This window comes from Phasianus colchicus, chromosome 1, assembly GCF_987193195.1.
Source record: "Phasianus colchicus chromosome 1, bPhaCol1.hap1.1, whole genome shotgun sequence".
NCBI lineage: Eukaryota > Metazoa > Chordata > Aves > Galliformes > Phasianidae > Phasianus > Phasianus colchicus.
In genome coordinates this window covers 88,424,422-88,450,944 of record NC_143436.1, presented here as the reverse complement: position 1 = coordinate 88,450,944, position 26,523 = coordinate 88,424,422, and the positions used below count along the sequence as shown (strand labels likewise).

The 26,523-nt window shown below is 40.9% G+C and overlaps 2 protein-coding genes across 11 annotated transcripts in view; one reads left to right on the top strand and one right to left on the bottom strand.

Moving 5' to 3' along the window:
• Positions 1-26,523, bottom strand: part of LOC149919821 (uncharacterized) — a 682,202-nt gene that overhangs the window by 104,109 nt on the left and 551,570 nt on the right. Inside the window, exon 6 of one of the 10 annotated variants that reach the window (XR_016471768.1) lies at positions 21,356-21,430. The exons of 8 other annotated variants lie outside the window; for them this stretch is intronic. The gene's annotated coding sequence lies outside the window, so the exon portion shown is untranslated. Of the gene's footprint in view, positions 1-21,355; positions 21,431-25,911; positions 26,516-26,523 lie in introns of those variants that run through there. One more of the 10 variants, XR_016471767.1, reaches the window with a different exon arrangement.
• Positions 7,284-8,937, top strand: LOC149919822 (heat shock transcription factor, Y-linked-like). The gene is made up of 2 exons (XM_090140172.1): positions 7,284-7,711; positions 8,158-8,937. Exons 1-2 carry the CDS (start codon positions 7,284-7,286, stop codon positions 8,300-8,302), a joined length of 573 nt encoding a protein of 190 aa, XP_089996298.1. The 3' UTR covers positions 8,303-8,937.

Below are 26,523 nucleotides of genomic sequence, written 5' to 3'. Positions count from 1 at the left end.
TGTCAGCAATCTCGAGAGTCTACGGTTTGGTTGAAGGTGACCAAGAAGGTCCCCAGTTTTTTTATCCCATCCTTCATTTCATACAACTGTTCTGGGAGAGGAACCCATGACATCAAAGAAGGCTTAAAGCTGCTGACTGAGATAAATACCATATTGGCACTATCTTACTGAAAATTAAAGGCTCTGGGTGTCCCTAGTGATTTATTCATAGAAAAATAGGTAACAGAGAGCTAGAAGGTAAAAGGGGCAGGGGGAAGGGAGCTACAGAGCTGAGAACTCCAGTATACTGATCCCCCATGTGCAGACAGACCCAGGAGCAAAATCACAGTTGCACGCTCTTGAGTTCTGTACTTCTCAGGTAAGCTAAGCAAACAGGACAAATAAAGCTGTAGGCAGCAAATGCCTTATGTCTTTGTCAAAATCTTCCACATAAAATCATAAAAACTTCTTGCCTTTACATACATGATCAGGGGCTTGGGGAGAGCGATGCTTTCTCTTAAGGCTTTTGGATTAACAGAAGATGTACCTGGAGTAGGCAGTGAATGATAAAAATTGAGAAGAGAAACATTCACTTGTTGGCTGGGAAGTTAGCAAACTTGTAGAGCCTAGGGGCTGTCTTCAGATACACGAGCAGCTCCTGTTGAAGACAAGGAAAAATGGTGTGTCTATTCCTGTGAAAAGAATTTGATCCTGGCTCTAGGTATTTCAGAAGGAGGTATTTTCTTGCTTCGCTCTAAAAAGAAACTCACTTGATTCCTCTTTCGAAACCAAAAAGAAACACCATAAAACACATTATTAAAGACAGCCTTGATGCTGCCTCTCCACCCTCTGGCTTTCCTCTCCCTATCTCTTTGTTATTTAAATAGAAAGTCAGATGTAATACACAACTTTAAAATAACCTTATATGGTAGTTATGCTGCAACAGTAAAAAATGATCAGTTTCTCTGTCAAGCAGCCAAACAACACTTTGCAGTACTTTTTCCAATCTTATGAACATTTGGTCGACAAATATGTTTCTGTTACAGTCCTCAGCTACGATGTCTGAAGTTTACAATGCTCTTTTTGAGTGAAAACCGGGCAAGAGCCATCTGATAAAAACAGCATCAAGGAGAAAACCCCAGTGAAGGAATTGGAACCAATCTTTGCAGCATGTCAAGGCTAATATACGCCCTGCCAATTCAGAAGCAGGTGATGCATGTTTTATGCACATAGTGCAGAAGCAAGGTGAATGAGAATAACTGGCCAGCCGCAGCACGAGAGCAGAGGCCTGGCTAATGATGTCCTGCACTCAGCCCTGTGTAATGCTATGAGAGAATGTGGCTTTCTTCCACCTCCTTGGTTGTATCTATGTGGTGGGAGGAGAGCAATGATGCGGTCGCATGGTGGGGAATCAGCCTGGTGCAAATCAAGATGCTGCAGCAAGATATGAATCTGTTAAGGGGTGCCTACATACAGGAGAGAGTGAATTTTTCAAAGTCAGATAATTCTCCAGTCAGATACGTGGGTCAGTCTTGTTCAGCAACCTGAATGAAGAAACAGAGTCCACCCTCTGCAAGTTTGGTGATACAAAGCTGAGAGGAGTGGCTGATACATCAGAAGGCTGTGCTGCCATTCAACAAGACCTGGACAGGCTGTAGAGTTGGGCAGGGAGGTTTAACAAGAGGAAGTGTAGATTCTTCCACCTGCGGAGAAATAATCACACGCATCAGTGCAGATTAGGGAGTGATCTGCTGGTGAGTGGCTCTGCAGGGAGCGACCTGGGTGGCCTGGTGGAAAACATGCTGGCCATCAGCCAGCAGTGTGCCCTTGTGGCCAAGAAGGCCGATGGTATCCTGGGGTGCATTAAAAAGAATGTGGCCAGCAGGTTGAGGGAGGTGACGCTCCCCCTCTACTCTGCCCTGGTAAGGCCACATTTAGAATACTCTGTCCAGTTGTGGCTCCCCATTTCAAAAAAAACAGGGATCTCCTAGAAGGATTCCAGTGAAGTGTCACAAAGATGATAAAGGGCCTGGAGCATCTCCCACATGAGGAAAAGCTGAGTAAGCTGGGTATGTTCAGCCTGGGGAAAAGAAAACTGAGAGAGGATCTGATTAATGTTTATTTAAAAGGAGGTGGGAGGCAAGTGGATGAGGCCAGGCTCTTCTTGCTGATGTTCAGCAATAGGACAAGGAGCAATGGCTAAAACTTGAACACAGGAAGTTCCATATATTTTACTCTGAGGGTGGTGGCACACTGGAACAGGTGCCCAAGGAGGTTGTGGATGCCCTATCCCTGGAGGCATTCAAGGCAAGGCTGGATGTGGCCCTGGACAACATGGTCTAGTGGTCAGTGACCCTGCCCAGAGCAGGGCGGGTTGAGTCTGGATTATCTTTGAGGTCCTTTTCAACACATGCCATTCACTGATTCTATGATTCTGTGATAAACATGAGAAAGAACTTCTTTACAGTAAGCGTAATGGAACAGGTTGTGCAGAGAGGTTGTGAAGTCTCTTTCACAGACTTTCATTCAAGACCTGTCTGGACACCTACCTGTGCAACTTATTTGAGGGAACCTGCTTTAAAAGAGAGTTGGACTTGATGATCTCTTGAGGTCCCTTCCAACCCCTGCAATTCTGTGATTCTGTGATTCTCATCTTCCTGAAGAAAACACAACTATGACTGCCTTGCAACATAGGCATCTCCTCTTTTACATGCTTCAGAGAAATTAGAGATAGTAGAGCTATGTCACAAGCCTTGGTGTATGGCCCAGGACGGCCAGCTTTTGTTCATAGATTTCTTTTTTAACTAAAGAAAGGTCACACATCAATTACCATATACAGCACACTTCATTGAGATTACTGAACACTGTCAATGAGGCTGTAATAGAGCTCCATACTGCATCACGAAAATTCAGCGGTTTGACTTAGCTGATGAATGTGTCAGCCATTCCCAATATCCTGACTGTTATTAAAAATGAAAATATCTCTTACTTTAACTGCTTCAGACATCGCATCCATTCTGGGTGAATGTATCATTAAATGTCAGTCTATACAAACATCATTTTCAGGGGATAGAGGATAACAGAGGGAATTAATAGGCTAAAATGTTCATATCTGAGTGAGACATACAAATTTGAACATAGGCACATAAATAAATGGCTCATAAAGACCAAGAACTTGTATAAGTAGGAGTAGCACTTCATAGGTCTCAGATCAATCACTCAGGGATGCAACACAACACTTGGTATGGGATTGCTGGTATCAGGACTGAAAATGTCCCTGATTTTCTGTAGTAAGTGTTGGCAAATGTAGGTTGCTTTACCATGCCTTGCAATACACCCTCCTGCACTCTTAGATCTCTCATCCCCTGTAAACTGCAGATGGTTCAGCAAATTTGACAGCATGGTGCTCTCAGGACACAAAGAAGAAACGAGCTAATGGCACAAAGACTTCTTGTCTGACCGGCTGGTCTGCAGCTGAGGTGGGAAGAACACTATTTTTCTCCTTAGACATGTGTTGCAAATGTGAGGAGGGTATATCAGGACTCCTGGGGCATTTTTTAATGACACCAGAGGAGATTATTTAACTTCCAAAGGTTAACATTTAATAATTAGGTTAGAACCTGCTGTTATCAGTCTTGTCAGTCTCCTACAACTAAAAAATTTCAAACATCTGTGGAGGCCACAAACCAGGGAGAAAAACTGTCTTGCCTCAAACACCAGGCCGAAAATATGTAGGGAAAACATTTTCAAAAGTATCCTGGGATCACTTGCAACTGAAGAGTTTAAAAATGAAGGATGGCACCTGAAACTGAATGCCTAGTGGGATCAAATGTATGTGCTGGAATTACTGAAGATGATACAAGGCACAGGATTTAAATACTTAAACCAGTTTGACACTGTTAATCTAAAAGTCACACATCTTGAAGGCTTTTTGTCCTTAAGTAGCTCATTCTCTTTTCTCATCTAAATTTTTTTGGGTCCCTGTGGATCCAAGGAAGATTTTAACTTCTTTGTAAGTAAGGTGCTTTTGAAAATCTGCAGAAATTGCTTTGGTTTTCAAAGTCAAGGCTGTAAATTCATTATATACTGACATTAAACTAGCAGAGAGGAAAGAGCCACATGCATGTTTTCTGATAGTCAGGAAAACAGTGTGTTAAGAATATTGCCATCAGGGCTCAGCGTGCGTACAGCATAGTCTCTGGTAGATAAAAATCAGAGAGATAGAAGGGGAAGCACCTGAAAAATAGACACAAAAATAAAGCTTACACCACAACTCAGATCAAATTAAACAAGGCCTGCACAACATCTGGTCTGGAGATGGTGCACTGGCAGCTGAGTGACAGCTTGTCTGATGGGCTGACAGGTAGGAAGAGCTCATCCTGGCTGGGGCTACCTGCTCTGCTTCCAGCCTGCAGCTGGGGCACAGCCATGCTCACAGATGAGGCCACGAGAGAAGCCGGGAAGAGTCGGGGAAGAGAGGACTGCTGCAGGCAAGGATGTGAAAGCATAGGGTGAGAGGGATGGGGATTACTGGGGAGCTGCAGGAGAGGAAGAGTGGAGGAGGTCATATGTAATTATCGATGGAGAAGATGTGGATGTGTAAATGAGCAGAAAGGTGAAGCCAAGAGATGGTGCACTGCTATCTCACTTGCCTGAGCTGGGAAGCCCAGCAGTAAACCAGTGAATTATGTCCAGACACCTGCAGGTCAACCAGGATGCTTTTGCAGGATACTCAGCCTGAGCTGCAGTGCCTCCCAGCAGGGTACTGCTCAGGGACATCTGGCCAGGTAAAGTGATCAACAGCAAGATCAACAGGCATGAGCACAGCCAGGAATGAACTGCATGGCCTGTCCACCAGGAAATATCAGAACCCAGGTTACAGCAGGACCCGAGGCTTCAGTGCTGCTTGAAGCAGCAGCTTCACGACTAAGTCACTAAAGGTGAGAGCCCAGAGCCCAGCTCCTTCTCTCAGCTGGTACAGAAGAAGGAGAAGCTGCCCTTCCTCAGAACTTCCCCAGACCAAATCTTCACATTTTTTCAGCTACCAAGATTGCTGAAAGCATTTTGATTTTGAAATGTCACAATTGCACAAGAAAGAAAAATGCTTTTAATTTACCTATTCTTTTTCACAGATCTGACTGTCCTGAAGGTCACCTTTCAAAATACCCAGAGGCTTCAGAGAAAGGGAAGCTGATGTTTTCTGAGTGCTTCACAAAGTCAAAAGAGGAGAAGCTCACTTTAGGCCATTAAAAGAGAAGCAGCCATGTAACTAGGCACCCCAGAAACTAATTTGCCAAGTTGCTCTGTGTAATCTCCCAGTTTTATGCTGGACTTTTTCCACACTGCCTTGCATTATCTCTGTTCTTTTTGCCTTGTAAAGTTTCAGTCCAGCACAGATATTCACGTACATCTTTGAAACTTTCAGCAGGTGCTTTGGTCTGTCAGGATGATTTAAGTTCTAGTTCTCATGTTGGGGCTTGGCTGTTGCTAACACTCATTTGCTTAACTACCTCACATAGCAGAGTTCAGCACATGTACAAGAGTTTGCAAGAATGCTTATAAAAAGGTATTATATGAGGGCTATAAATATTTAGAAATTGGCCAAGAACAAGTTTTGAAACTGTAAAAGTAACATTGAGGGTGAAATGACAGGTTATAATGAATATAAATTTGAGAAATGTTTTAAATAGTTAAATCCCATTTTTCAACATCCTAAGCACCATACATTGTACCAACAGGACAGTTCCAAAAATAATTAGAGATAGCATAGGGCAGCACTGTCACAGAGATATGCCACCCACTTCCTTTCATCTTTCCTTTTGCCAGCCCAAGATTTTGCACAACCAGAGAGCAGAAATCTGAAAGTTGGCCATTTTGGCAAGAGATGATTGGAGTGGAGAAGAAGAGAAATGCAGAGGTGAAGCAAGTAGATCCACTTGGGATTGCCTTGCTGGCTGCTATGCTTGCTTGAAATACTGGAACTGGAGTGTGAAATCACAGAGCACCACTGACTTTCTTTATGAATCTTAAATATTATGAGTAGAAACAAACAGAGTTACTTTTTCGATCAAAAGCAGCACTTAGGAAGATGTCTAAACTGAAATGAAATGGACAACTGAAGCGCTGAATAAGAAAAGAAGCTTTCACCCACAAATTGCTTGTTTAAACCGAGTTGACCTAACCAAGAGCATCACACAGTGCTGTAAATGCTACTTTTAGCCTACATCAGCTGACTTTGCTTTTCATTGTAGTTCCATCATTTTGCAAACTACATTTCATGTATTTAAGCATAGAAACATAGAATATTCTGAGTTGGAAGAGACACGCAAGGATCACTGAATCCAACTCCCAGCTCACATAGCACCATCCAAAATTCAAATCCTGTGTCTGAGAGCAGTGTCCAAATGTTCCTTGAACTCCAGCACTTGGGGCCATGTCCACAGCCCTGGGCAGCCTGTTCGATGCCCACCTCCCTCTGGTGCAGACCCTGTCCCTCACCCCCAGCATCCTCTCCCCTGACACAGCTCCATGCCGTTCCCTCAGGCCCTGTCGCTGTCACACAGAGCAGAGCTCAGTGCTGCCCCTCTGATCCCTGCAGCTCCTCTCCGCTCAGCTCCTCTGCTCATGGCTGAACACACTCAGGGACCTCAGTTCCTCCTCATATACCTTGCTCTCCAGACCCTTCCCCATCTTTGCAGCCCACCTTTGGACACTCTATTAGAGATTAGTTATTAGTCTTTTAGAGATTAGTTCTATTTCCTTCTTACATTGTGGCACCCAAAGCTGCACCCAGTGCAGGAAGTGAGGCCACACAGCACAGAGCAGAAACAACTCCTCTCCTTGCCCGGTGGCAGTGCTGGGCCTGGTGCACCCTAGGGTACGGTTGATTTGCTTTGGGCTGCCAGGGCATGCTGCTGGATCACAATCAACTTCCTGTCAGCCAGAACCCCAGATCCCTTTCTGCAGGGCTGCCCCATCTCAGGTGCAGAAGCCAGCACTTGCTCTCATTCAGCTTCATGCTGTTGATGATTGCCCATTTTGTCAAAACCTCTCTGCAAGTCTTCTCCAACCTCGAGGGAGTGAACAGCTCCTCAAGTGTTTTGTCATCAAACTCAGCCCTGCATCCAGAAACATCTCTACATCAAATCCTTCCCTTAAAGATAAAATGAAAGCACTGAGAGAAAGTGAACAACCTGCAGAAGCTTCTGTTTCTGATTTAGAGAAGCTTGGCTGCATTCTCAGGCTGCCCCTCTGATCTTCCAGGACAGGATCAAGGAACATCTGGTGATGCTGATGTAGTTTTGATGAAGAAAGAAAAGGACTCACAAACTTTGACTGATGAAAAGGAAACTAAGTATTTATTTCATACTTATGAGGAAAGCACTGGCAAAGCCAGCATCTTCTCCACCCTCAGTTTTCCACAGAATCATAGAATGGTTTGGGTTGGAAGGGACCAACTCTTGGTTGTAACTGACCAATTTGAAAGCATTTGGAGGGATCGCAGTGGAAAGTGCGTAGTACTCGATGAAGAAATGTTTCAGATGGAAGTACTGAGGAGAGGGCCTTCGAGAATTTGCGAGACAGAAAGTATGAAAAGTTTTGCTCAACAACTTAATCTGTATGGATTCACCAAAATGCTACGTGACTTCAGAAGACCTCCCTCACTTCCCAAATTTCTGTCAGAGGAAGATGCATTTACTGCCCATAGGAAGGTACATCAGTTGCTCCACACATGAACCAACTCAAAATATTCTGGTGGGAGAGATGGACAGTCAGACAAAATAACACATGTGTAATGTGAGAATGACAGTACATGTTCTGATCCTAATTTTTTCTGAATTTCTTCCTCTGGCTGTTTGCAGGTCTTTTAGAGGCAGTATTGATGAGTACTAGAAATGTGAATTAAATATATTTGAGTTGTATCCAGTGAGTCTGAATCCTTGGAATGGAAAGATAAATAAATGAGGATACGATGAGTCTATTTATTTCAATCTATTTGCAACACATCTTGTTGTACACAGCCTAAGCTGTAGGTGTAAACTGACTGATAGACATTTTAATACCCATACATGTCTTCAGCAATTAAAAGTCTTAGCTCCCCTATCTGTCTCTCAGTCTTGAACTGGTATCAACTAACCTTTTTCTTTTACATTTTTCAGTTACTCATCTTCTTCACACATTTTTCAGGAGAGATCATCCAGAACTGTTTAAACTTTGCAAGAAGAGAGTTGCCTGGAAGAGAAGAGATGTGGCTGTTCCTTCCCTGCAGAAAGACCCAAATGAGAGCCACCTGGGGTGCAGCCCCAGTGCCCAGTCCATGTAGGGAGCAGCTGCCAGTGGATCCAGAAGCTGGCACACAGACAGTGGCACCCACTGGGCCCCAACCACTCAGGCACCCCAAGAAAGACACCACTTGAGCCAACAGCAGCACTTCTCCAACCCTTCCAGACCCTGCTGCAGAAGTAGGAGGGGAACGGTACCATCCTCTGGCCATGTCCCTGCCACCAAGTAGCAACCAGACCTTGGATGTCACTTCTGCTCCTCCAACTTATAGCTCTCTGCCCTTCATGGCACCCAGATTTAAACCTGGATCCCCATGACAGAAGCTTCCCTGAAACCCAGAAGCACCAGAGCTGCAGGCTCCTTGGGCTGCCCTGTCCCACCGTAGCCCATCCTTTGCAATGGCCGTGATGGCAGCAGCCATGCTGACAGCACACAACTGGCAGCCCTGGATAGCCCTGCACTGCCCAGTGTGCAGCTGCAGATCTCACAGGGAAGGTGCAGCTGATGGGCTGGCACCTCAGTGCAGGACCCTCTGCAGACAGCAGGGACAGCAGCTCCCGATTACAGGTTCATATGTTTGAACAGTAAACATCTTAGGTTGTCGTGTTCTCTCATTTATTTGTTTATCTATCTATTTATTTAATGGTTCTGGAAATAAAATGTCTGAACAATAAACCTTTTCAGTTGTTATGTTCTTTTAGTCATTAATTCATTAATTCACTCATTTAATGGTGAAATCTCAGATTGAATTTGTATTTTGACTCTAAAGGAAGTAGAAAAAACAGTTCTAACACCACTCTAATGGTTTTCTGTGTCAGTCAAGCTCTTGATTCTTAGCTGTGGAAAATGAAAGACTGAGTGATGTCTGCATGCCACATGCACTGAGAATGTTCTTCCTAATGATGGCTTCTAAGGGAAAATTAGGACAAACTAATTAAATAACAGCATTTAAATTATTGAAGATTCAGAAAGATAATGCCACCTGCTTACTAGGATGAATGCTGACAAGGTTAACCCTCTATATTGCCAGGCAGTAACTCTTGGTTTAGTTACGAGGTAACATTACCAACGGTCTGAGAATTCAAGAGCTTCGGGGAGGCCATCCCTGAAAAACCAGAGAACAGAGTTCAGAAGCTATAAAAAGAAGCAGTGATTCATGATAATGTACTGGATTTTTTTTTTCTCGCTACAAATTTATGAAACAAAAATATCAGAGGAAGTTTCTTTTAACGTAACTTCTGCATTTTCCTGGGAACATGCACTGCCATCTTTGTTCCAGGCATCATAAAAACCATGCTATATTAGAGTACTTGAAAATCTTAGCAACCGCAGAATCACAGAATTGCAGATATTGGAAGGGACCTCAGAGATCATCAAGTCCAACTCCCCTGCTAAAGCAGTTTCCTACAACAAGTCACACAGGTAAGCATCCAGCTGGATCTTGAATATCTCCATAGAAGGGGTCTCCAGAGCCTCCCTGGGTGCAGCCTGTTCCAGTGCTCCGTCAACTTTACAGTAAAGAAGTTCTTCTACACATTAGTATGGAACTTCCTGTGCTCAATTGTTAGCCCGTTTCTCCTCGTCTTATCACTACACACCACTGAGAAGGGCCTGGCTTCATCGATTTGCCTCCCATCTCCTTTATCATCATTTATCATATCCTCTCTCAGTCATTTTTTCCCCAGGCTGAACAGACCCAGGTTACTCAGCCTTTAACCTGGGTTATGCTTGAGCATAATCTGGAAGTTTTGTGCTTGTGACTTAAAAGATTGCTCTTATTATATGCTTCTGTTTCAGTCAACATATTTTAAAAATTCTGGAAAATCATAATGATCCTGGAAAATTAGCTTTGTGGTGCCTTCTCCATTAAGGTTACTTACAAAAAAACCATAAAATATTTCATTCAGAAAAGAACATGCTTCATGTCGTACAATGTCTCTGCTTGTCTAGATGCAACAGATTGCAGTCTGACAAAAAGCACATAAAAGGAACTTATAAAAGAGATTTTAGGAAGGAATTATTCACAGAAAACAACATACGCGAATAACAGGACAAGGGCAAACAAAGTATCTATCATTATAAAAAGGGGAGGAACGTAAATTACTGGAAGAAAGAACCTAACAACCTAACTGTATGTTGAAGAAAACAATAAGATAGGCCAACAGCCAGTGAGGACTTGCTAGAGAAAAAAACCTGTGAACCAACTCATTCATTTTCAGAAGATGATGACAAATTTTGTGGTTAAAGAAAGGTATACATATAGTATATCTTAATTTTAACAAAGTTTTCCATGTTGTGTGACAGGACAACTCTATACTCCAGCTAGGGATGTACAGAACTGAGAAAACAATAAGAAGGAATTCACAAAGCTGTTTGGAAAGCTGTATTTGGAAAGAAGATATAAACAGTTTGTAGACAAAGTTTCATGGTGATTCTAGCACATTGCAAGTGTTTGTCCTGGTAATATGAAATATTTTCATTCGTGAATTTGATGATATGCTTTTTAAATTTGGATATGATAACTGAGCTACATGGAGATAATAAGAGACTGTAATTCAGCATGGACAATTAGAAGGTGCATAGACAGGAATCATCAACTTGAATGAATTCAGTCTAGAAAATGACTGTCTAGGAAACCTTTCTACAGAAATCTGAGGATCATAATGATTTAGTCTCTATAAAAGTCAATAATGCCAAGCTGTTGTGGAAAAGGTAAATGCTATATAAGAAGATAAAAGTGGGACCATATCAAATAAACCGTATCCTCAGTTCAGAACTCCATAATGTTTCAGTTGAACATCTGTCCTGTTCTGGATAGAACATCTCAAGAAAAGTGGAGATTAATAGAAAAGACTCTAAAAAAATCATGAAAAAATGTAAAAAAAATATCTCTGGCAGTGGGTTGAGTGAGTTTTGATTGTAGCAGAAAGCAAAGGAAAAGCTGTCTGTCTAGCACCCTCCGAAAGACAAATTGTGCTTGGCTTACATGGTGGACCAGAAAGACTAATGTTAGGTGTTAGTAAAGATCCTAAAACTCTGAGTACTGAAGTGAAAGAATAGATTTCCTGGGAAGGATTTTGTCGGAAGCCTTTAAGGACAATATCTGTACTGGAGGACATAAATTGCACTGATCTTCCTTCCAGGACAAGGAATGGATTTTTTTAGGAGATATAAGGGCAATGCTATTAATTATCTGTGTAAATGGGTTTGGAATTATTACTGATGACTTTATCATGGAAGAGTGGTCAAAATGTCCATTCAGGAACATTTTATCTGGAAGCATGAAAAATTCCCTTGTGTACCAAAAACTCCAGATGAAGCCATAGGATGTGGGTGAGCTTGCAAGATCAGGTCAGAACTGGATTCGCTAGCACTTACCATGAACTGCTATCTTTGTAAGGGCTTTTGCTGGAATTGAATTTTGCTGGAATTGTTACTTTGCTCAGTCCAAAATTATGACTTTGGCAGATATAATGCTTGGAAAAAAATATTCCAAGAAAAATTGCATATAGCAGTGGCTTTAAAGCAGAGAAGGGGCCAATATCAGGATTACTTTCTTATTCTGGAACTTCTGTCAAAATAAAAGCTTTCAATCATACAGATGAAATATTGAAAACCAAGAAAGACTGAGACGAAATCAGCACAACTGTATAAAGAACTTACTATGGAATAAATTCAGGACCAGACTTGATATATTATGATTTAGTGACATGTCTTTCTATACCTAACTATTACCAGAAGTGCCAGTCAAGAAGGATTCCGTGCACCCAAACTGAGCATACACAGCACTGCATTTATGTGGGCCTAAAGCCTGAGCTAATTTTGTCAGCTTGCAGAGGAAAAGTGGAGGGAGGAAAGAGAGATTTGTCTCTTGTACTCCTCCCATAACTTGATATAACAGTATCAAGAACACTAACAATGGGTTCATTTATGTACTGTCTTTGTTACTATATATAATGACCCCCAAGGCTGGATTTTTAACATAAGAGATCATAAAAAGCAAAAGACAAGAGAGACAGTTGCAGAAGCAGAAAGGATGGCGCTGGCATACAGAATGACTGAAATCAGAGAAAAGAAATGTTGCCTGTTTGTCCCTGATTGTGTAAGACTTTTCCCTTATGATTATACCACCCCAGTGTTGCAGAAATTGTTTTAAATAATTCAGTCACTTCTCCTGGGTTGCAACCCTGCTAACTGATCATTTGGATTTCTTTTTTTTTTCCACCCAGTTTTACATCCCACTATATTAGCCCTTGGATGACCCATGTACAAATTCCTTTCCATAAATGGAACTTGCACCTTTCAAAAAACTTATAAATTTCTGTCACATCAGCCTTACATTTCTTTCCTATTTGGTCAAAGCTACAGTGTAATGTTCATATTTATTTCTAGCAATTTCCTTTCATAAATCTGTCTCTTCAGTGCCTTGTACACGTTACTTTCCTCTCAGTGTCTTCTTACCATCAGTAATTTTTGGAATTGAAGGACCTAGGATTATTTGCAGTGTTTTTGGTGAATAATTATGTCATAAACATTTTGCCTAATTAAATCCTATAAATAATTGCAAAAAAAAAAAAATTGAAAAATTAAAAACAAAAATATCATTCCAATAACCCTGAGCTACAAGATCTTGGTAATCTCTTCTAAATGGAAGTAAATAACAATATTCTATCCCTCATACGGGACATGGCTGGAAAAAAAAAAAATGCTCCAAGCAGACTGTCTCTGTTTCATGGTACTTTGCAGCTGTTTTGATTTGCGAAGATTATAGATTTTACTGACGTTTTCATGAAATCTAGTCCAGTCTACCTTAACATAAAAATGAGGCAGTTAATAGATATACAGTAGTGAAATTCACCTTTATGCAGATAATCTAAATTTCCACACAAAATCTGTTTTGGGGTCTGAGGTGTTCCCAGAATGTTTTCTAGGCTTTACAGTGACTGTATATTTACTTTTAAAAGTTACAAAAATGGCTTGCTTCTGTATAAGTGCAATTTCTGACAAAGTCGAATTATTAATTCAGATGTGTTTCTCTCTTTCTCCCCTCTTTTGTAGCAGATTTCCTGAAGGACTGAACAACTGTGGGGTATAATTTGCATCAGAAACCAGGAAGGAAGAAGATGGGTTTTAATGCGAAAGCTGTTCTGAACGTCTCCTTGACTGTTTTCATTTTGGACTCATTCTGACCTATACTCAGCAAAGCGCTCTTATTTATAGACTTCATTAGCCAGTCTCTCCCAGGATTTATGCTGCTTCTTGTTTCATCAGCTGGTGATTCTGCCCAGGTTTCCTCCTGAGCAGAAGTAGATACAGAGCATCAGCAAACAACAGTTCTACCTTTAGATACGGGAGCCATGCCAAGACTTCAGCTAGCACCATTCCCATTTTTCTCAATCCAACCAAGGATGAAAGTATCCTATTTTGCACTCAGTTCTGAAAGCAAGCAGCTGATACTTCAGGAACACTACCAGCACAAATATCTTCTTGTGGGTTTGTGCTTTCAAAGAAACTATGATCAAGATACATTGATATGATTATTTTGCATGTTCCTGTTCCTTATCAAATTTTGACATTCTAGAAAGAGAGAAACTTTCCACATCATCCCATAAATACCCACCATCAAATGGTATTTTGTTACTTTGCCTGTCCACACTCTCTTGCTCTGGTACTCGTTCTTTCCATAATGCTTGGGATTTTTTCCTTTTCTTCTAGGAATGAGAAATGCAGTAAGCCTCAATGCTGTTAACACTTATGCAGGTAAAAGCAACCCAATGAAACCAATGACACTACCTTGGAGGAGCTGGAGAACTCTTGTATGGAACTGTAAAAGCAGGCATTCTGCTGCCTGCAACTCTCTAAAGCACATTTGGTTGATTTAAAAAGATGGCCAAACAGTGACAACCTGCTGTGTTCACTTTCCTCCCATCAATGTTGATATAACTCAGCTTGGAATGCAAATCTCTAATAAAACATTAGAGTGTTTTATTTTGCATTTTATTTTGTCGTATTTTTTGTTAATGCACATCAAAGTTATTCATAATTCCCAGAATTTTTTACACAGAAATGTTTGCTTAAGCAAAGACTCTAGTGAGGGTGTGAATTATTTATTTATACAGTCTACTTTTAAGTTGGGGCCAACATTAATTTGGCTGGGTCACTGGCATTGTGGATTTAATTGCCATGTAAATAGCTATGGAGCCGACATCTTTAGTGTGCTAAATTCTACACAATTTATGAATAAAATATAGTCATTCTGACATTTTGAAGCAGTTATTTTATTAATGAAGAATTTATCAGCATTATGCCAATTCCCTTGCCTTTTGTTAATTATACGCTCCTATTGGATTTTCTGGTATGTTAATTTTGTTTGGTATAAATATTTGTCCTCATTAAGATGAATGCATTGTCAATGTTGACTCATTCCTTCTACTCAATAGATAACTTAAATGTGAGTTCATTTTTTGATCCTGTGGTTCTTACTGATGTATGAGAATAATTCAGCTCTCTCTTCCATTAAGCCCTCTTCTGCAAGGGATAAAATGTCACCCTAGGAGTGGCCTAACTTGCTCTGTGTGGCATGCATGCAATTTTGAAAGGGGTTTGGGATATGAGGGTGCAGCTAGCTGTGTTTCTTACAAAAGGAATAAAAAGCCAAGTTTTGCTAATATACTACTGTCCCTTCTGTGAACTTCTGCTGCTAGATCAATCATTCACACATGATGCATGCTGAGAGGCTTAAAATATGCAGATATGCAAGGAGGGGCATGATCAGAAGGAGGCTATGGTACAAGAATGCTTTTAGGGCAATGGGAAAATGGTGATCTTGTATAGGAATGGCTATTTCTTTCTGAAAAGCAAGGAAATTTTTAACCTTACATTCCTGACAAGAGTAATTCTGACTCCCTTTTCCTTACAAAGAATGGGAGAGAAACAACCAAATAAAACTGACATACAACCACGGGTCTCTTTGACAAACACCTTGCTTATTTTGCTTGCACATGAGCTGATAACATGCCAAGTCCAGGGGGGATAACATGCCAAGCTGAGGGATGTACTGATCTGGGAAGGATAGAGCAGGGGAGGTAAGCGTGGAATATTTGGAGATGGAAACAGCAAGTCTACCTCCATGAAATGTGAGGGATGGGAATGGCAGCTCTAAATAATTGCATTGAAAACCAGTTTCAATTCAAAAACATGGACTCCCTTGGTTTTACGAGACACCTACACAGTGTTTTGAAATGAGACCTGATAAAGGAGGCCAAGACTTTAGGAGCTCAGCCTGAATGCAAGGCATAAAGCCTCCTGATGAGAAGGAGCCAAAATACTAACCCTTGGATAATAAGAGCTTAAGGAAACTGACAGAGAAGCAAAATACTGTTTGAAAGTAACTTTACAAGAAATAAAAACTATTTAATGATTGAATCAATTAAATTAAAATTATTAAGTAAAAATAATGTAGCACAAAGACGAAGAGCTATGTATCTTATGCAGTTTTTAAAAACAAGAGAAAAGACTCTTCACACTAAAAGTGCTAACCTATAAGATGTTAGGAAAAATTAACCTGTTAGCTGAACAGTTAGAAGTAAATATTGCTTGAGTTTTAGATAATAACTTGCAAAGATATCAGGTTCTCATTGCTCCTGAGTATAGGAAAGATGGTGTGGACCTGAGTTCAATGCTGAAAGAACAGCATCTTAGAGCAGAATCTTTTCTTATGAGGCAGTCACATAAAAAACATACACGCTGCTCTAAATGGATGCTATCAAATATTCAGCCAAATTAAGCTGAGGTTACATGATCACATCATACCTTTTGGCCTCCTATTGCTGTTAGAGAAGAAGGGTTCAGTACTTCTGCCACTCCTTGTCAGAACACACAAGCTTTCTGTTTCTTTAATTATGCTTTATCTGTTACATATTCTAACCTGTGTTAGGATAAAAAAGATTTCAGAATGCAAATCAAAGGAAGCAGTCATAGCTGAGAGCTCAAACACAACAGGAGCCACAGAGCTGAAGTCTGTGAATGCAAAATTTGACATGGTGCCAAGGACATAGAATCATAGAATGGCTAAGGTTGGAAGGGACCTTAAATATCATCCAGCTCCAATACCCTCCCACAGGCAAGGTTGCTAACCACCAGCTCAGGCTGCCCAGGGCCCCATCCAGGCTGGCCTTGATCACCTCCAGGGATGGGGCATCCACAGCTTCTCAGGGCGGCCTGTCCTATTGCTATCAGGTGTTTGAGGCACTTGGCTTTTCTGAGAGGTATTTGATTCTGGGGCGGATGCATTCTGTGCCAAAGTAAGAAATCCCCTCAGCGGGCGAGATGAGTTCCTGTTAGGGATCAGCTGCCGGCCGCCATTAGCCCTCCTCATGATGGCAGCACCCTGACCCAGTGGGGGCAGGGCCAAGAGCATCAGGGTCACCCCAGGTATGCACAGCCAGCCTCTCAGGAGCATGGCAAATAGAAAGGGCAAACAGGGCGTGGCACATCATAAGGGCACAGTGTGGGCAGTTAGCACTGGCAGTTTGTGCAGAGCGTTCAAGCAGGGGGCAAGCAGGGCATCCTGCTCTTCTCATCTGAGTCTGTGAAGTCACCAGGCATAGGTGTTCAGCAGTCTGAGAGACTGATGCTTGGTATTGTGTGGAGGCACAGGCAGACAGACAGCCCTGCCTTGGACCCAGCCAGGGGAGGAAGATAAGCAGACTTCTCACCTGATGTGCAGGGTGAGGGAGGCTGAACCCTCATCTCTGCTTGGGGCAAAAAGAGAAGCCCCCACCTTGCTCCTGAAGTCCCATTTGCCAAGACATTTCAAGCCATGATGTGGAAGAGAGAAGAAGGTATGGATAGAAGCTTGGTACTGAAAAGGGGTGATCACATCAAAAAGGTCCAACTGATGACCTGAGTCATGACCCATGCCACTAAAAAAAATGTGAAGAGTTTTAATAATTGAAGACGTTGCTGAGAGGCATTGAGGTGCCCACCTGCCACCTGGATAATTTCTGTAGAGAGGTTTTCTGCCTGCTGGGGGCGTGCATTTGGGACATCAAGAAGAAGATATTGCATATGATAAAGCTGGAGGACTACTATCCCTTCCTGTCCTACCTTGTGACCAGAAAATTAAAAAATATCAAAAAAAGACTTTATGTCCCTGGGGAAGATGTTGAAGGAATTGGGAGTGGAGGTTGCGTTCTCCTCAGCCTTCCCAGTTGGAGGCTGGGATAGATATGGGCAGGAGAAGAACAGATCAGTTGAATGACTGGATGCATGGGTGATGTCACACTGAAGGCTATAAGTTCTGTGATCTAGGACACACCTTCAACAAACCAGGAATGTTGATGAGTGATAGGAAAACAAGTGACCAGGAGGGACAAGAATATACTAGGCAGCAAGTTGGCGGGGCTCATGACTGGGGCTTTAAACTGCTTGGGGAAGGGGGTGTACTGCTGAATGCCAAAGAGCCAGGAAAAGCTGTCTCTAGGAAGCTGCAGGGGGAAGCCTCAGATTTGTCTCAGGTTTGTGGGAGGGCTCTTCTAGGAAGATAATGTGGCCAAAAGCCCAGCTGAAATACCTCTATACCAATGCATTCAGCATAGGAAATAAGCAGGAGTTGGAAACCATGGTGCACTTGGAAAAATATGATCTTACATCTCTCACAGAAGCATGGTGGGATGATTTGCATAACTGGAATACCACCATTGAGGGCTATAAGCTTTTTAGAAAAGATAGGTAAGGTAGGAGGGGTGAGGGAGTCACTTTCTATGTAAAAAAAGTGGATAAACTGCAAGGAATTCCCTCTCAGTAACAGCAAGAAATGGATTGAAAGCCTGTGAGTTAAGATTAGAGATGGACAGCTGGTGGCTGGGATCTATTACAGGCTGCCTGATTTAGCCTGTTGATGAGGCCTTCTTGCTTCAGTTCCAGGAAGTGTCATGCTTGCAGACTCTCATCCTGATGAGGGAAAACAACACAGCGAGGCTGCAAGTGATCCAGGAGATTCCTTGAGTCCACCAATGATAACTTTCTGGTTTCCCCCATCAGGCAACATTGAGGTCTCCCCAGTGCCTTCCGTTCTCCAGACTAAACAAGCCCAGCTCCCTCAACTTCTCTTCATCGAAAAGGTACTCCAGCCCTCTGATTATCTTCACGATCCTCCTCTGGGCACTCTAACAGCTCCACATGCTTCTTGTGCTGAGGTCGTCAGACCTGGATGCAGAACTCCAAGGGCAGTACAGAGGGAGACAATCCCATCTCTCATATTGCTGGCCTCTCCTCTTTTGATGCAGCCCAGGATACAGTTGGCCTTCTGGGCTGCAAGAGCACACTGCTGGCTTATCTCCAGCTTTTTGTCCACCAAGTCCTCTGTAGGGCTGCTCTCAAGTTCTTCTCCCAGTCTGTGCACATACCTGAGATTTCCTCAACCCAAGTACAATACCTTGTTAAACTTTATTAGGTTCACGTGGGCCCCCTTTTCTAGCCTGTCTAGATCCCTCAAGAGACAAGTCACTGGAGAGTAAATCTACTGAGATTTACTAGGCAAAGCATGTCAGGATAAGGAAATCCCCTGAGATGAAAAATGCTGGCAGGTGAGACAACAGTCAGGGAGTGCCGTGTTTACTTGCAGAGGTCTTGCTCTTCTCTCTGCAGGTACATATGGCTGTTGTCGTAGATGGTACAAGTCTAGATGGATATTGCTCTGGGTTATCACTCACAATGATTGTATTTTCCTTTGCTTTGTTTTCTCTTGACTTCCGTTTCTGCCCTTAGACTAAGATGGCTAAATAGAGAAAGAATAACTTGTGAAGTACAACTTGTAGGCACTTAATGACTTGCTGGAAGGACATGGCATTACTATGTCCACTCTGTCACTCTGCATCTAAACTTTATTTGGATTAGAAACTGACATTTTTATTCAGTATTGGCACAACATCCACTATTCCAGAGCACTGCTCTGTGACCAGAACAGCTGTGGACTGCTATGAGAGCTGCATGTGGCTACTGGGAAGTACGGAAAGGAGGAGTGGCTGGCCTGTCTGCCTCTGGGGGAAGCCCGGGGGTGTGGAGAGTGTCTAACAATAGCCATCAAGCTTGGGTAACTCCACTGGCTTTCTTGGTGTCATTTACAGCACTTTGCAGCCACTTTGCCATGTTAGTGGGTTAAGATTACACATCCAGAAAATTGAAGCACCTCTCTGAAAGAGGGTGAGGCTCAATCTGAGGAAATGAGTCTGGAAAAATGGAAATAAATGGAAGAGACACATCACCACCTGGAACAGATTGCCCATAGAGGTTGTGGATTCTCACACCTTGGAGGTGTTCAAGGTCAAGCTGGTTGGGGCTTTAAGCAAACTGGTATAGTGGGAAGTGTCCCTGCCAGTAGGGGTTGGAACTAGATGATCCTTCCAATCTAAACCATTCTATGATTCTATGAAAGGTACACATGAAGATATGTCTGCCTGTGAAGAATGAGGAAACTCAGTATACATCAGACAGGAAAGGCTTTAGACTTGAGCTGACATGCACCTCCTCACACAGACCGGTCCTCTCACGTGCAGTCTCTGCCTGCCCACATGCAGCAGTTTAGTAGGTGGAATGTGTAGGCAGAAAGGCATTGTGTAGGCAGAAAGAAGCTTTTAATCAACAGCAACCTCACACTGAAAGTCTGGAATCCATGTACATGTGGATATGTGTGGCTGGTTATTGGCACAGTACTTCATTTACACTGATTGTTTTCATGCAATGAACTGCATATGTGTTGCACCTTGCACACACCTCTTTAAATCTGTACTTTTTCATCATAACAGACTCTGTACTATTGTGTAGTCTATTTGGATGTATTTTTTCAGTTGTATGTCTCACAGATGTTCAATCAATTAAAAAAAAATTCAGTTTCATGTGTCTAATGTCAGATTGTAAATCAAAGGATAGATGGAGGATCTGGGCCTGAATATGGCTGGAGATCCCGCTTGCCATACGTCAAATGGGAAAAAGATGAACCTTTTCAGATTCCTTTAGCACATGGATTACATTCTACCACAGACAAATTTCAGGTCATTGGGCTTATTTCAGCAGCAGTTAAAACATGGATTTGAACACAGATTTAAAAGTAATCCGAGAGTAATCCATTGGGCTACTTGTTGAGCTGTCTCCACCTGTTTCTACTATTTCAATGTTGCATTTTTGGACTGTGACTACATACACATTTTCCTTTATACTTGTATTGTTTATTTATGCACTGTGCTGCTATTTTAGCATTTTTTTGAGGTGCAAATGCTTGCAGGCTTCCTCTGAAATTATTTGATCATATACATTTGCGGAATGCTTTACCGTCATCTGGTACTTACTTTTTTAACATGCACTTTAGACAACACTGTGATTTGTTTGAACATTAAGTTCACTCATGGATGGAAGCCAGCATACTGCTTTCACATCATAGATCTGCACTCAATTGTGTAACATTTGGATCAGAAACATTTAGGATTAAATACATTTTCTAAATGTTTTGAGAAAGCTTTTCTCAACAGAAGCTGTGCTGCAATATTCACACTTTCAGGTAACTGATCTCTATGTTCACTGCCTCTGAACAGCAGGACTGTGAAGACTTCAGACAGTAGGTGACTTGATTAGTTAATCTTGTTTCTTTCTTTGTTTTCTTTCACCTCCTATATTTTATTACATTTGAAAATTAAAACAAACTCTGCCATTAGCAAATTTGCTTCTGTTTCCTTTTGTTTGCACTAAGATTTATATATTTGCATAACATTGCCATTCCTTCTTACACTGAAATCAAGCCTGCTTTAGTGTCACTGCAGACTAAGGAAGGAATAACCTACTGCAATTTCAAACAATAAAGGCTGATTGAAATGTCAGTGATTTCAGCTGTGTTTTGTATTACAGAGTTGAACATACTTGTTTTCCATTTAAGCAGAACAATCCCAAGGAATGGAGATGACAGAATAAAGGGCAGTAGTCAAAGATGTAAGGTCTTTAGTGAAGCTTACTGCAATAAAAAGAATCTCATGGTTGTACTTAACTTTATTTTTTAAAACTTTAAATTGAAATAAATGATATTCTGATACAAATAAACTTATTTACAACATTGCATTCTGTTCCCCAGTTGTTCCTACATGCGAGAAACACATGCAGATGTACAAAGAAAGATGCCCTGGAACATTAAAAGAACCCAGATTACAATAAGTCCATCACATTTCAGTTTTAGAATATATAAATAACACACCCATTTATCTTATCTGAACTAGTGACATTGCAACTTTCTCCGAGAGCAGCCTGTTTTCCTTGAGAAAATATGATGCTTCTACATACAAACAAAACCAAAAAACCTACAAAAATGTAATTTGAAATACACAGGAGAAATTCTGAGAATATGTCATAAAAGTCAATGAAATTTCTTGACAAATGCATATTAAAAACAAAAATTTTTCATGGCACGGTTAATGTTTATGTAAGCCAGTATGAAGTGATAACTCCACAATTATTTGAGGACCAACATCATTTATCAGTTTAGCTCATGAGTTCTGCAATGCAAGAAGTTTCCTTTAAAGAGAAAAATGTCTTTACCTGAAAGCACAGTGTTTTCAGAAATAGCTCATTTTCATTGAGCTGACGTGTGGTTTGAAAGCTAGTTGTCTAACGGCTATGTCAAAACACGATGGCTCAGCCAAAGCTTTCGAGACCTGTCATTTTTTGTTTTTGGATGGAACTCTGGACGCTTAGAAAGCCTCAATTATACCTCAGATTTCAATATCACCTAACCTCCTCCTTAGGTTACGCTGGGGCCTTTCCAGACCATTCTTCAATCTTTCAGAATGCCAAGATAACACAAGTAAAGAACAGCTAAACATTTCATTTTATAATTGATAATTCTAAACTGAGATATTTGGGGTTTCCTCCTCAATTAGAAACTGCACATATTTTAATTTGTATTCCAAACAAAAAATGACCCTTTCAAATATTTCAGAATTTCCTAAAAAAATAGGAATTCAGAATTCTGAGACATTCTAATCACCATTCTGTAGTTTCTTTCTTTTTTTCTTCCTTTTATTTTTATTTTTTCCAAGAAATGCTTTTAAAACATTTGAAATGTTCTTATTTGTGCCAATTAGTCTGGAAATTCAGACCAAGCACATTGTTTTATATGTTTTTAGATGTCCGTTATTAGGCTTCATTTTTATTTTTATTTTTAATTATCCAATAAGGAAGCAGAAACAGCAGGATGTGATTTAGTTGTCTGTACCATCTCAAAATTATTAGCAAGTGATAACTAATCAAAATCAGCAATGCATGGACTGATAATTCTTTCCATAAATTATTTTGATTTATATATTTATATATACTAGCAAAGTGTGAGACATAAGTTACCAGAAATTGGATATCAACTTCCTGCTTGGGAAACTAATGGAAACTGATCAACTATGAATACGGATCTTTGTGCAGAGCACTACAAATTTGGAACAATTGAAGACAGGGCTTCCAGCAGGTACTCTACAAGTCCTAAGCACACAACGCTGAACAGTAGGACAGAGACATTATGGGTTTGCTTCTCCTTCTCAAAAGTCTGAACAACAGGTAGGCATAGTGTATGAGACTAAATGGACAATATTTCTCGCTGTTGCTGCTATCAAGAGGTTGAAAATAAACTAGACAAAACCCCATTAGCTGTAGTGTGTCACAGAGGTTTCACTAACGTGAGAGATCCAGTGGTGTTCCTGAATGCCCTTGCTGACAGCTAGGGCTGGTGGAGTATTCCCATAACACCAGTCTTGTGCAGTCAACACAAAGAATGAACTACAAAGGTCTTATGGTTGGTCTTTGAATTTCTCTTGTCAAAAACTAAATGTATATGGTAAAATGAACAATTGTGTTGGATAATCTCTCCCATCAGTCAGGAAGATTTCCCCATTCTACCCGTTAACCAGGTTATATTACTGCTTTTCCTTGCTCTTTGTCACTTTTCATTGATTTCTTCTCTAGAGTAGTGCACTTAAAAACTGTGACTAAAACATGAAGTCCTGATTCCTACTAATGTTAAGACTCTGGGAAAAAAAAAAAAAAAGAGAGAGGTGCATGAAAGCAAGGAGATTCTTTTTGATCCTTTGAGATACACTTATAACAATTCCTTTATTCATGTGGTTTAATCAATTTAAAAACTGTTGCTAGACCCAGTAAAACTTTAAGAAGGCAATATCTAGGAAGTCTTTGAATGTAAGTGTTGTTGCAGAATGTCCTGTCTGAAGTTGTCTCTCATCTATTTCAATTAAATGCCCTAGCCACAAGGGGCAAAGCATCTTGGAATGATGCAGGTTGTGCAGAGAGAGACTCTTTAAAATCCCTACTGCTGGAGCCCATTTTGGAAAGCATTAAGAAGTTATGAGCACTCTGAAAATCAATTTACTAAAAACTATTGTTAGACAGGCAGTCAAAACCTATGACCTCCAAAATCACTTATCTGAAATGTGCACTAATTGTTGTCTTCAGATTGTACTCATTAAAAGTCATTGTGTTGCAAAGACTGAACAAATAAAGTCAGTTTATACTGAGTTATAGCTTAATTTCTCATTGGTGCATTGAGATTTAGAATGTGAAGAAGTTATCTATGCATTTAGCAATCTGTGACCATGAAAAGTTATCACTCCTTTCTAAAAATATATCTAAATCCCAGAATTACTTAGCTTATTTTGCATAACAGGGAAAGTTTGATAATCAGAGTTCAAAATTTCACAGGTTTTCTAACAGACTTCATCTATGTACTTTATTTAAAGAATTCTGTAGTTTTACTGAATTTGGTGGGACTGCTGATATGTATAAAATTAAATATATCCTGTAAATGAGCTGGGACTGGATTTCTTTACCTTAACATATTTTGCCCAAAATAAATTCCAAGAGAGATCTGCAAATGTGCACAAACAGGGTTCAGTGATAACTTTTATAATCTGTCTCTTCTCATTGAATTGTGTGAGGAAAACGCAAGTAATGTACTTGAGATGAACATCTGAGTGACACTGAGAATTGTCATGACTATACTTGACCTTTGTTTCCTTTGGAGTAGAAATGGAGAAATACAGGACCTCCAGCTGGGGCAAGCAGTCCCTACCAGTTCGGGCAATGGGGTGTTTCATTCTGTTACCTTTAACAGAACCACATGAAACAGAGCCCGTCTCTGATCACAGACAAAAGCTTTCTAATCTGCTACATTCGCTGCTGCACCTAATATTACAGAGATCTGTTTCTAACTTGTATGTCTAAGTCCTTAATGAAATAACAACTGACTGTCTAAAATGCCCTAGAAGTGTAAAAAGATGTAAGTCTTTAGCACATATTATCAGAACTGTTACTTCTCCTTTACAGAAAGTTTTCAGTCCAAAGCAACAACAGAGAAAGATGAACCCAGATCAAATTAATAAATCCAGTTGACTTCACCTGGATCCCAGACTGGAGCACTTACAGAAAAAAAGGCAACTAGATAGCTTCAAACATCAACAGCTATGACCTTTTTTGTGACCTCTGAGGGAAACTGATATGTAGAAAAGCTTTAAAAGGCAATTATAGGAGGTCTATTAAGAACCACATACAATACGAGCAACTTTTTCCCGGTAAATGAGTAGGGCAGAGCCTCTTTAAGGACCATACCTTTCAATTTCAGCATTGCTGCTAACAAAGAAGATGATGGAGAACAAATTCTAAGCAAGACCTGCAGCCTCTCCTTTTTCAATACAGAAATTTTCTACAAAAGCTTTCTCTACACAATACATCCAAAGGCAGCCCTGAAAATCCTCCACTACAGGAGAATACAGATAAGAACCAAGCATGCCAGTTAAAATCCATCATCACAATGGGAAAACAGTACAAATACCTATGCTTTTATGCAATAATTGCAATACATTATTTCTAGTAATAGGGTTATGTATGTGAAGCAAATACTGATTGAGGGTGCCAGCAGATCACGTTCATAACAAGGTACAGAATGCAAATGCTTTGTGAAAAAACTATAATTGATTCAATACCCAGTTGGTTGTATGCATATTGATATCTAGGTTGCCTGAGTAACCTTAACACTAAGTACAATACAGAAAGTAATTTATTATCACAAGTCTCCCAAATATATTACCCCATTCATATATATTAATATATTGAGACTCAAACCTAAACAGTACTGTCCAAAATGTCTATTGTAACTTGAAACAAGCAACAGATATTTCTGGAGGTTCTAGGAGAGTCTTAGCAGAGTAGGCAGACGTAGTATATGTTTCCCTTCACTGCTCTTCCTTTGTTTCAGTTCCCTTGGGAGCTTGTGGCACCAGAGATTTCTGGCATCACCTGAGCAGATGTGAGGACCTGAAGGGAAGAAATTTGCATGCGGTTGTATTTACTGACTACAGCATTTGGGTTGAAAGTGTTGACTGCTCTTCCATTGGACTCCTTTTCATGAACAATCCAGGGATTCACTGAGAGTGATTTGGCCAGTTGATGCAGTGATACCTCTAGTAATCAGGTGATTACTTTCTGGTAATCAGGTCGAGACCTGAACCTGCTGCTTATTTGGCAGTAGTTTTGGCTGGGTTCTGCCCTCATCATATCAAACTTCCTTTAGAGCCAAACTGAAATGCTGATGTGGTCTTGCAAGAAAAGTTCAGCTTGAAGGTGTGACCTTGGTAGAGCAAGATCACCGCTAATACCTGAAGCCCTAGTCCTAAGAAGAAAATGCAGTTCCCAAGACCCTCACTGTGAAAAGCAAAATTATACTCACTTAGGGCTTAGGCTACCAATAGATATGGAGTCCGTTAAAATCAAATGTTTGACCTGAAGCAGCTAAACCTTCTTTACACCCTGTTCTCACCAAACACCTTCTACTGCAGCAATGCTGTTCAGTGCAATCAGTATTCTGGGGCACAGGCTCTTTCCTTTCTTAATGCAAAGCCTTACTTGCACTTCTTTCAGTAGGCTGCATGCTAATGAGGACAGTTTGCAACCTTTCCTGTCAGTGAGAAGTCCCGGGGTAGCACTCCCTGATTCCTGGTTGGTGGGAAGCACTGCACACGACACCCTCTAACTGGGGAAAAAAAGCCAAATGATATCTTGTCGACATGCAGTTAAAACAAGTTACCTTAACAAAACGGATGTTTCGTATTTCATGTGAAGATGATGTTCCTCAGGGATTCTTTCTGCTGGCCTTTTACAAATACTCAATGCAGTCATCAGCTTTGCTGTACTTCCAAATCTGGAGGTTAAGAAGCTGAAGTA